The following is a 12,641-nucleotide window of genomic DNA, read 5'->3' as shown; positions in this document are numbered from 1 at the left end:
AAAAGAATGGAAGATATTTTTGGAGATTTGAAATTTGTTATTGTTTATATTGATGACTTACTAATATGTTCTTTTGATTTAAAAAACCATAGAAAGCACTTGGAGATAGTTCACCATAGGATTTTTAAGCATGGGCTAGTCCTTAGCAAGCCTAAGCTTGAGGCACTTGGAGATAGTTCACCACAGAATTTTTAAGCATGGGTTAGTCCTCAATAAGCTTAAGCTTGAGTTAACTAGGATTGAATATTTAGGACTAATTGCAAGAACATGTGTTGAAAGCTTTAACAAAATTTCTAGATGCCATTTATGACCGCAGACAATTGCAAAGGTTCTCGGGAAGCGTCAATTACATTCGACAGTTTTATGAAAATCAAGCTAAAGATGTCAAGGTCCTACAAAAGAGGCTCAAAGGAATAGAATGGAGCCTATCTATGACGATTTCAGTTCAAATAATTAAACAAAAGGTCCAAAATTTGCCAAGTCTAGTTCTTCCAAGACATGAATTGCCTTATATTTTAGAAACAGATGCATCCAATGAAGTATGGGCAAGAGTTTTGATGCAAAAGCATGCAAAAAGGGAAGAAGTTTGCTCATATGCATCAGGATGTTTTAATGACATTGAACTGTAGGTATCCATCTTCTCATAAAGAAATCCTTGCTGTCAAAAATGGAATCAAAAGATTTAGGTTGTTCCTGAAGCCAGTAAGATTCATTGTAAGAACAAACCTGAAACATATGGCTGGAATGCTTAGAAACAAAATATTGTTAGAACAAGGCAACAATAGGATACTAAGATGGAGCCTATGGTTAGACGGATTTGAATTTGAGATTGAATATAAAAAGGGAAAAGATAATTGTTTAGCAGATTTTCTTACAAGAGAAGCAACTCCGAAAGAAATCAAGATGTTCAGTTGTTCATCAGCGTCAACTTCATCAACACCGACCCCTGCTCCAGAGGGTTTTAATATGTAAATATTGTCGTATATCACTTTGTTTTCAATGTCTCATAGATAGGGTCAAAGAGAGTCCTGCATATGAATGCATTCTTGAACAATGGGTTAATAGTAGCCATAGTAAAGTAAGTAATATTATATATTTTATAGAGTCGCCCAGAATGTTTCAAGGGGCCATTAGATTTGCACCTTTTGTAGGATAGAGATATGTGTTTCTGTGAGCCATGGCTGAGCTTTGCAGACTATTGTAATATTATGATGTACACCAAATATGCCAAGAGAGTTTGGTTGATGCTCAAATGTAGCTCTATGTGTAATGCCTACAATCACTGGTCGCCATGGTTGAAAGTACTACTACATGATTGGTGCCCAAGGGAAGGAATATTTTGGACCATCAAAAAAATGAATTTATTGATTATCTCCGAGAAGATATCAAAACAACAACACAATCTGAGGCATGGTTTTGCTTCCAGATAGAACATTTGTTCAACACACTGAAGGTATATACTATTCAACCACTAGACAAACCCATCTACAAGGAAATATCTCAATTCTTTGGATCGATTTGTAATCCTATAGATGAGAGGGTACCTAGTATGTATGGATCTCCTTTCTTTCTGTGCTATAATATCATGCCACCTCATGCAAAAGCCCATTTGTCACCAAGCCCGCAACATTTATATTACTCAAGTGACAGTGATAATTATGGATATCCAAGTGATTGACAAAATCTTTGTAAGGAAGCATGGTGGGTTGTATTTCATGTATGTTCACTTGACAGTGAGTGTTATCGGTACCGTGGGATTCCAATAAAATCTCCAATGTGTAAATCTTAGGAGAGATTTTCAGGACAGTTTAAATGACTATGTGGAGGGGTTTGTCCTCCAAAGTAAAATCTTAAGTTAACTTTCCGGACAAATATCTGAAACTTAGAGCACTTCTCTGACTTTTGGTGGGGCTTGACCCACATTTCAGAGAATCCACGGAAAAATTTAGATTTGAGATCTATAATTTGTACACTTTATGTAGACAAGTCAGATTTCAAGAAGATGCTTGAAGCTCTCTTGAAATCCTATAAATAAGGAAAATGTATCACCATTTGGGCATTCTAATTCGTGTTTCTAAGCTCTCTCTCTCTAAAGCTCTGTGTCATTTTGTCTTTAGGTCGAGTTCGACAAGCCTGCACATGTGCACTTTGATGCATATGTGAATCTATAGTGGCGGGACTCTTAGGGAGTATTGAATTTGAGACTTCGTTAAGGTTGATCCACGCCTCTCCGCATCTCTGGTCGAAGTCTGTAAAAAGCTGTGTGCTAAAATTGGTATTAGAGCCAAAAAGTTGTGTGAAGACTGCATTGTAATAGGCAGAGTCTGTAACTAGCCAAGAAGCCTTCGACTTCTGAACAGAGTTAGCTTCGGCTTTCTCATTTTTAGTTTGGTTGATAAATGTTGTTACAGTCAATCTCTGTATTTATAATGCATCTGCTGTAATATTTGTTATCAGTCAATAAAAGTTGTGCCTTGTCATTCTGTGAGTTGTCTTTATTATTTGAGTAAGCATTATGAGCCATATTAATGATCAATATAGCAAGCAAGATGTGGTTAGTAGTGTGAAGACGTTATACGAAAGCTTGTTGCAACAAAGATTGCTGGTGAACTGTGTTTCTAGATAATTGAAGCCAAAGGAAGGCATTGTAACTTCGAGGGAGTCCCATTCCTCAAGTGCATAGTATTTTACCTTCACATATTTCTTTTCCTTACCTGCTTGCGCAACACTGAGTAGTGAATTGCAGTAAGAAATGGCCTCAAGTAGTTTTGATTTCTCTGCTGATATGAAAGCTTCAAAGAAAACCAATTGGATTGGAAGGATATTAAACAAATCACAATCTGAGCCCTTGTATGATACCAGGGTAGTAGTCCAGGAATTTACCCCCACTCCTAATTGGAAGCTTCCTCATATATCTGCCAATAAGATTTATGACCTTCTAATGTTTAAGTTTCATGCGACCAATCTTATTAGATATGCATTTGTAAATGTACCAGAATGTCCCCACCAAAACACCTCAGAAATCATCAGCAAACCAGATGTCCCCACCAGAATACCTCTCATAAAACCAGAATATGTCCAATGGGGAGTAAAACAAGGTTATAAGTATGTGCATCTTGGACTAATACAATTTGGCATTAACCCTCTTGTCAGACCCGGTTTGAATGTGTCTTGCTTAGCTTGTGTGATTGTGTTAAGCCCCTATACCACTAGTGTAACCCCTTATTGTTATTAGTACGACCCCCTTATTATATTGTTGTACCCATGTAGTCCCCATATTGTTATTATTGTGCCCCATTGAAGCCCACTATTGTTATTATTGTGCCCTTACATTATTATTGTTATGTCTGCTCTGATTATATTATGACCCCTTAGACTCCTATATAGAAAGGAGATTTTGTCATTTAGATCATCCAAGAATTGTTCATTTGTGTAATGTAAAGGAGGTTGCCCCCTCGAAGAGGCTTATTTCTAAGGCATTGATTTATCTTTTCTATCTTTTTGGGAGATGATTTCATAACATTTGGTATCAGAGCTTTGGATTCTAGGGTTTCGCTGCTCCAAATTGGTCATCGTGGCATTTTTGCTATAACTTTTTTCTGCGATGTTTCAAAAGCAAAAAAAAAAACCCATTTGAGACGAACTCGTGCTGAACCTTTGGTCTGAATTTTAGTGCTTGTCTCGCTATATTTTCGGAGATATGATTTGAGGAAGTTAGGGTTTTTGCAAGCTCCAAAATTTCAACTAAAATAGGTCATCGTGAGATTTTCGCTATAACTCTTTCGCTACGAAGTTTCAGAAGCTAAAACAAAAGCCCATTTGAGAAGAAATAGGTTTGAACCTCGGCTCCGAATTTTAGATCCCGTCTCGCTATAGTTTCAAAGATATAGTCTGAGGAAGTTAGGGTTTTTGTAGACCCCCAAATTACATTCCAAACAGGTCACCTTGGGAAAATTGTCATAATTGTCTCTCTAAGCATCAGATTGAAATTTCGTAAGAAATTACAAAAAGAGGACAGACAGTAGTTTCTTGTGTATATTTTTCAGATCCATAGGTCAAAACTATGAAATGTGGCACTTCATACAAGTTTTCTCTTCTCAAAAGGTATATAATCAGGTCATCTTGGGAGATTGTGCATAACTCTTTCTTGGAGAATCCAATTTTGATCAGACTGGTGGCATCGGAAAGAGGACATAGAGGGCTACTGCAGGTCACAATTTCAGAACTGGAAGAGCCAAAATTATAGAGTTATAGTCATTTCAAGATCGAGCACCTAAAATCAAGAAAAGGCGATATGAGGAAGTTTGATGGCAAGGATTCGGTAAAATGGATACTACAGATGGAGCAATATTTTGACCTACATGAGGTGCAACTGTTACAAAAGGTACGTATTGCATCTTCATATTTAGAAGCGGATCAATTTTTATGGTATAAAGGGCTTTGTTCTCGTAAACCACTTGTTGCGTGGTCAATTTTCATGAAGGAAATGATAGCACATTATGAGGATACTAAGAGAAACACCTTCTTTAGCCAATTGATAAATCTCAAACAAAAGTGTTCAATGGAAGAGCAAATTGAAGACTTTCAAAAATTGAATATAAGGGTAAATGATATTCCAGAGAAGCAAAGGGTTGATGCCTTCATAGGTACTTTAAAGGATAACATTCAACATGAGGTTCGCCTTTGGGAACCTGATTCATTGTAGAAGGCATTTAGGTGGGCAAGAAAAATTGAAAGCGAAATTATGGAAACAAGGAGTCCCACCACTCACGACTATAATTATGGAAGTGTTTCTTCTCCTAGCCTTCCACAACCTACAAGGTTTACAACACAACAATTGGAAGAAAAAAGAGAAAAAGGGCTTTGTTACAATTGTGATAGCAAATGCACTAAAGGTCATAAGTGTGCTGAGAAGAAATTATTTTACATAGAGTATGAAGAGGAGGAAGAAAAGGATCAAGAAACATCAAAAGAAGAGGATATACGGCAAGACCCAACCCCAGAGAAAGAAGAAATAAATCCGACCATATCTTGTAAAGCATTGGTAAGAATTACCACTCCTCAAACTCTCAAGATAGAAGGACATATTAAGAAGAAAAAGGTTCAAGAAGTGAAAGATCACATCAAGAATGAAGAAATGAATCCAACCATATCTTGTAATGCATTGGCCGGAATTACCACTCCTCAAACTATCAAGAAAGAAGGACATATCAAGAAGAAAAATGTTCTAGTGAAAGATCACATCGAGCATCAAGAAATGAATCCGACCATATCTTGTAAGGCATTGGAAGAAATTACCACTCAAACTCTCAAGATAGAATGACATATCAAGAAGAAATGGGTTCAAGCAGTGAAAGATCACATCGAGCATCAACAACAAGTTCTCCAACTTTTAAAGGATAATGCCACTTTGGTGCAGAATCGAATGAAACAACAGGTATATCAACATCGCAGTGAAATTTTTTTTGATGTAGGTGATTGGGTATTTTTACGGCTACATCTCAAGCAAGCTATTTATGAGAAGGAAATGTTAGCAATACTACATGCACTTAAGCAATGGTGACCTTACCCAATGGGAAGACACTTCAATGTAAAAATGGATCATGATAGTCTTAAATACTTTTTAGAACAAATATTATCTTTAGAAGAACAGAAAAAATGGGTCACAAATATGTTGGGTTATGACTTTGACATCATCTACAGAAAAGGTACGAAAAATTTGTTTCAGATGCACTCTCAAGAAAGGATGAGGATGTGGAAGCATTGTTTTGTGCTATTTCTATTATCCAAACAGATTGGATAAACGAAGCAAGGGATGAATGGAAGAAGGACAAAGAAGTGTGGCCACTCATTCAAAAGTTACAAAATATCCCAATCCAAACAATATTGCCAGAACTTGAAGAGGAAGGAAAAATCATGGAACCTGGAGCAATCACAGAAACAAGAACCCAACAGCTACGAAATCGATCAATTTCAGAGTATCTCATCAAATGGAAGAACTTACCTGCTGAAGATTCCACATGGGAGGACAAAATTTTTATACAGAAGCATCAAGAACTTCTCAAGCGTTGAGGACAACACTTTTTGAAGGAGAGGAGCATGTTAGGGCCCTATACTACTAGTGTAACCCCTTATTGTTATTAGTACAACCCCTGTATTATATTGTTGTACCCATATAGTCCCCATATTGTTATTATTGTGCCCCATAGAAGCCCACTATTGTTATTATTGTGCCCTTACATTATTATTGTTATGTCGGCTCTGATTATATTATGACCCCTTAGACTCCTATATATAGAAAGGAGGTCTTTTCATTCGTATCATCCAAGAATTGTTCATTTATGTAATGTAAAGGAGGTTGCCCCCTCAAAGAGGCTGAATTCTAAGGCATTGATCTATCTTTTCTATCTTTTTGGGAGCTGGTTTCATAACAGATTGATTCACACCATAATCAATTCACCGATGCTCTACTAAGTGGTTCTGCGGCCCCTTTGCACAATGTTCCATCTTGGTCATCCATCGTCCCAAGATACCAAGTTTTATTAACCGATCCCCATATTAATGAACTACTTCAAGCTTACATCCATTTTTCTGACTTTAATATCACTGGGCAGCCTAATATTGCTCAGTTACATTTCACTATTTGTGTATGATTTGTCTCTACAACTCTTCTAGCTTTCAATCCTCAGCTTACTTAGAGAGCCACAATAGAAGGAGTGGTGGTTGGACCTGGTAATGTCATTCCTATCACAATAGGGTTTTCTCAATTAACAATCCCTAATGAGTGGACTGCAGAATCCATCCATTGGCTCAAAAGTATTTTCCGACTCTAGAACCTAAAAGATTGTCTACTATATATATATGCCGATGGTGAGGAATGACTATCTCCAATGTAACCAATGAGGGTTGTATGCCTGGGGGTCTCTAGTAACCAGAACTGCCTCTATGGTCTCATGCACACTATTTATTACCTATTGATATGAATATGAGTACCTAATGATTTGTTGATGCAAGATGTTCAATCAAAATGTGTGATTTCTCAGGAGAGCTGATGTATGCACTCCTGGTGATATAACAATAACAAGGAGTCTTTATTTATCTATTATATGTTAGTAAGAATAGGTGTGGTAGCTAACTTGGTTGATGCAAGTTGTCATGAGATGACTTGATGCATGTTTGCCCTCAATGGAGGCAAGGCTTCCTTTATGAATGTTTGTGTATGTCTGTTGGTAGTGCTTCTATGACTAATGGTTTATTGATGCATTATGGTGTGCTTGGAATGCTATGTTCCTACTTATGTTGTTATATTGTACATGCCAATGCTGAGAAATATCTATTTCCTATGTATCTTGAAGGGGGACGTATGTTAATGTGCTTCTATGCAGAATTGTAATGACTAGGATGCAAAAAATTCGAATAAGCTCGGGAGGAATAGTTTATATATATATATATAGAAGTATCTGAAGCAAGCTTAGGAGAGATAAGTTATAGGGCTAGGTGTCGAGCGTCCTCAATGTGTCTACGCTCATATAATTAAAGATATGTGAGTAAAGCTTTGGAGGAATAAGCTATAGGACTGAGAGTCGTGAGTCCTGGACACTTGTGTATATATTGATACATATATAGAGTAAGCTCAAGAGGGATCGCGACTAATTATTGATAGTAGCGAACCCCTATGTTGTGCATAATATGAATATATATAGTCAACTCCATTCACGCCCAAGGAGAATGTGAGTAAGCCTCAGTATTGTGGGTTCCAGGAAAGAGAGAGTGCCTAGGTCAGAGAAATCAGCATGATGTCATCTCAAGGCCTTGAGCCCTCAGACCTTCGAAGGGAATTATGGGGTGCACATGAGGTAAGGGGCGAGGCAAGGATCAACAACAAATGACAGATGGGCTTTCATGTCACGAAATGTAGTTCGACCCTGTTGTGGTCTTGGGCCTGAGCAGGAGTGTGAAGTTGCATTGAGGGAGCGGGGAACCAGGGTGAGATGAGGTAATGGCTTGGGTTTGGGCTCCACAGTGGGAGTGGCGTGGCCCTTTTCTTTTGGGAGGTGAAAGAGACGAGAATCTATAACAGAGAATTGCTGCATCGCACCAAGTATCGGGACCTAGTCCATGGTGGCAAGTTGACATTGCGCTTAGAGAGGATGCAACGTGGAGGGCATAAAAGGCCAAGTTGGTGGGCTAAGTGGCCCAAAACAGATGATACGTGGTAGAATCGAAGAAGGCCACATGGATGAGATGGTGTCATCTCAAGGCCTCAAACCTACGAGGAGAAAGCAAGGGGCATAGCCAATGATGGGCTAGAACAACAAGGCCGCAAGAAAAATGTAAGTCCGACAAGTGAGGGAGAGTTGCGCGTCTCGTGACCTTGGGGTAACCCCGCAACGAAGTGTTAGGCTTAGCTTGAGCGAAGGGCAAGATTAATGGGTCGATGGATGGGAATCTCCATCCCTCAAGAGGTGAGAAAGACTCTGTCTCACCCTATCCTATTAGTAAAATAGTAAAGTGCGGTAAGCCAAGAAATTGTGCTAAACACTGAGATTGTGTACAGAGGGATTTTTCTACAAAACACAAAGGGGTCGGTTTGGTGGGGTTGGGGAGAAGTTATGACGTGGTATGATGCCACGAAGGCAGTGTGATTTCCACATGCATTTAAGGGATGACATGGACCTCCGTGAGAGGGTGGATGGTTGTCACTTGTCACGTGGGCACCACCAGGGTTGCGGATGAGTGCCGCCCCACCCCACCTCCCAAAGCACACTCTAGGCAGGAGCGCATCAGGAGCAACCCCTGGAACGCACTCCCTAAATCCAAATTCGATCCCTGCCATTTTAGGAGTGATAGAGGGAGCTATTGAAGATTGGAAAAAAGAATTTGGCCCGAGTGTTGATATGCAGTTCATGGTGATTTCTCCTTTATCTTTCATTTTCATCATTTTACTTAAATTTTTAACATTACCATGAAATGACTCAGGATGTTTGAGAGTGGTTCCATCCTGATTGGATCTCATGTGGAGAAAGTAGAATTTTAGATCTCACTCAATATCCAATGAACTTATCATTTTTTCAGGATTTTAGGATTGGGGGGATTGCAATGTTTCCATTGGATTTTGAGATGTACTAGGGTATGGAACTTGTATTTAATCAAGAGCACCAAGCCCTCTATGCGGGGGAGATTTCCAATAATCAAGAGCATCTAGAGTACTAGGGTATGGAACTTGTATTTAATTAGGAGCACCAAGGTTGTTCTACTATGCAAGAGGAGACTCCCGATAAAGCACGAGACAAGAAATTAGAAATTTCTCATGGCAAGAGGGTCAAGCAGTAGATAATAGATTTACTTTTCTTTTCTAGTTTCTAGTACTTTTTATAACTATTGACTCTTTCATATTTATTATGGTATTTTTTGTAAACAACATATGACAATTTAAGTTTGAATTTTGAAGTTGGCATTTATAACTCATTGGTAATGAATTATGAATATGATGCTTCGTGAAAGTTGAAAGTTGAAACATTTCATTCGATGTTAGATATTCTTTGTTATCGTTTGGTTACTTGATAATGGTAATGGTTACAAGTACATGTTACAACTTTTGTGATCAATGATGATAAATGTTATGTATCGAATTTTGAAAGCTTGAAACTTTCAGATTGATGAATCATGAGACTCAATATGTTGTATGTTACTAATTTGTGCACGTGGTTGATGAGGATTATAACTTCTAGATGATTGATGTTATATGGTTCAATCCATGTTTTTATATCTAATTCATCATTCTACATGCTTTTGTTGACATATATGCATCAAAATATATTAAAATATATATTATATAAAAATTCACTCCCGAACCAGGGGATTTTGAAAATGCCGCTCCCCACTCCCACTTCCGCTCCCGCTCCCGCTCCCCGCTTTCGCTACCACTCCCACTCCCTGCTTCCGCTCCCGCTCCCAAGTAACCTTGGGCATCATGTGAGGACCATAGAATGGTATGTGGTAGTACTAGTTGATGTGTCAAGGGGTTTTAATGACCAGACTTTGAGAGGCCATATCTTCTGATTTGGGAGTTTGATTTCGATAAAAATTATCTTGCCGAAAAGATCTCGATGAACCAGACGTGATGACGATGTTTGTTTTGAGTTCCAAGGAAGTTGAAAAGTAAGGAATTTTAAGACCCCATTTCCATGATAGACCATGGAGGTTGGGTCAATGATAGTAGCGCCTTCTTCTGCCCCTAAGATGGTCTATGTGGTGGATGGGGGTGTTACACATGAACACTATTTAGAGAATCAATGCTTTTTTGGTAAAACGTTACCTTCAGATAGCTGAGAATATATCCTCACAATACTTTACCGGGATTCCGTTCAGATTGAATCAGTGCACCTACCTTACCTTGTTATGAGAATGGGATAACCTTATATATGAATTTACTTTTGGGTATAATTTCCGAGGATAAGGACTTCTTGTTTCCATTATGAGTAGGTATGGTTAAAGGAAGGAGACTACTTGCTGAGATATGGATATACACCGATGGGTAGGCTCGCCTTGCCATCCATACTAGTTGGGGCCCTCATGAACACTATTGAGAGAATTAAGGATGTTGGGGTAAAACCTTCCCTTCACATAGCTGAAGATATATCCTCACAGTGCTTTACCAGGATTCCATTCCGATGGAACCTTCCTTTCACCATTGGGATACACCCTCAAGCTATTTTGAACATCTGTATTTCATTCACCTTCAGTCCCTGCCACAAAGGGCCTTTACCTCTTTGTAGAAAACAAAATCTTCTATACAAATTGTACTGCTGAAAATATGCTATTAAAGCAATGAACCTAACACAGCACCATCCAACTTCAATTTTTTCCTTGTTTTAAAAGAAGCAACAGAGAAACATAAAGCTTGCGTGTGCATGACCTCAACTACATGACGTTTACTCATAAAATTAATTTGTCAATTGTAGCAAACAGTTGAGTAGATGCTTCAACCTTCTACTCCGGTTGACAAGAATTCCTTGTGGAACAAATAATTAAAATATAAACTCTTTGAGATCCACTACCCTGATCAGGTATTACGCCTTGGAGATACACTACAATCAGCTTACCCAAGGGCAAAACCATCACAAGACTAAAGTGGCCTTTTCAAGTCAAACAGCATAATACCTACTGATAGTTTACAATCACTATTTAATTATTTTGGTATGCAGTGATAAAATAGAATAAACGACAGGAAAGTGCACTTCTGTGATAGTCTCTGCGAACAGATACAAACTACTTGGCAATAATTTTATAGACATCTAGATTTTGCATTGATGTCTACATAAAGATAAATTATGAGAGAATAATGGATACATCTGTAACTGGTAATAAAGGGAATCATTAAATTGGATGTATTCATAATCATGCCGAAACAGTTTATTTAGCAGCATTTACTATAATTATCTCACCTGATATGCAGCAAATGGATCACCAAATATATTGAATTCTGCAAATGGATTACTGTGATAGCCAGTAAATAAGTTCCCACGATCCCCACATTGTCCTGGTGTGCAAGAAGAGCTTGCATTCACAGAGCAGCATCCTGTAGGATTTCGTGATCTAACACCACCACCCATTATATAAATGTGCTCCACATTCTTCTTTAAATGAGGATGTGTCATGAGAAATATTGCGAAGTTTGTGTGCGCACCAATAAGCATTACGATAGTTGGACCTGATGACAATGCTTCAAGCATCACCTCTTGTGCGGTTGGCTGCTTTAGAGGCGAATAATGCCTTTCTCCCTGAATAGACCCAACGGGTGAAACCACATATAATTAAGGCACATTGCACTGATAACTGAAAACAAAGTAATTTCAATCCAATTTCGGATCTATAAAAATCTTCCCTTCTATAATGCCAAATCTCAAACTAAAATAAGTATAACAGACATTTTTTACTTCTTTGATTGGTTATCTCACAGTTTTTTTCATTCAGAAACTGTTTCAAGTATTTTTCTATAAAATGCTTCAAAGTTACTTCTAATATATGAAGAGTTGTTACTTGTCATTAATACATGTTTCACTCTAAACAGACCATGAAGAAAAGTTGTAACGCATACTAATTATAGACAGACAATGAAGAAATGTTGTAACGCATACTAATTATCAAGTCTTAGCAGGAACTCATCTAAACAGAAAACATAGTTGAAAAGGGGCATATAATTTATTTATATAGAATTTGCAAAGAGAATTGTTGAGTTGTCTGTTAAAACTGTAGCAATTGCAATAACTCAGGACTGCAACACTATTCTACCAGAACTAAAGGGTAGTTCAAGTATTTGATGCTCTCCAAGAAAATGAAATTTTCGAGAATGCAATACTTAGAGATATTTTAAGAGTCCACATTGGACAAAAAGATTGACAAAAGCTTAAGGACTTGGGAGAAATGGGCAGATGCGCAGGACCAGATGCATTTAATAGTGAACACAATTATGTTTTGATTATCCAGAGAGTTTTGGGATGAATAATCGATTCTTTATCATTCCATCATTTTTTAAGAATATTAGAGAAAATAAGATTAAATAAGTTTTTAATGTCCAGGAAATAACCAAGTTAGGTCAATGCGAACACTTAGTGCATAAGTGTCATTACAAGATGGCA

At 37.9% G+C, this 12,641-nt stretch overlaps 1 protein-coding gene across 4 annotated transcripts in view; it reads right to left on the bottom strand.

The window, feature by feature from the left end:
- LOC149255168 (nucleoside hydrolase 3-like) overlaps nucleotides 1-12,641 on the bottom strand; it is a 369,934-nt gene that overhangs the window by 273,609 nt on the left and 83,684 nt on the right. For all 4 annotated transcript variants that reach the window (XM_089460372.1, XM_089460371.1, XM_089460374.1 and 1 more), the window contains one exon: nucleotides 11,448-11,783. In XM_089460372.1, the coding sequence (XP_089316498.1) occupies nucleotides 11,448-11,783 (336 nt within the window). The remainder of the gene's footprint in view (nucleotides 1-11,447; nucleotides 11,784-12,641) is intronic.

This window comes from Pinus tabuliformis, chromosome 7 (genome assembly GCF_031772625.1).
Source record: "Pinus tabuliformis cultivar Carrire ecotype Pingquan chromosome 7, CPIR1, whole genome shotgun sequence".
Lineage (NCBI taxonomy): Eukaryota > Viridiplantae > Streptophyta > Pinopsida > Pinales > Pinaceae > Pinus > Pinus tabuliformis.
The sequence above is the reverse complement of the archived record's forward strand: the minus strand, read 5'-3'. Positions and strand labels throughout refer to the sequence as shown.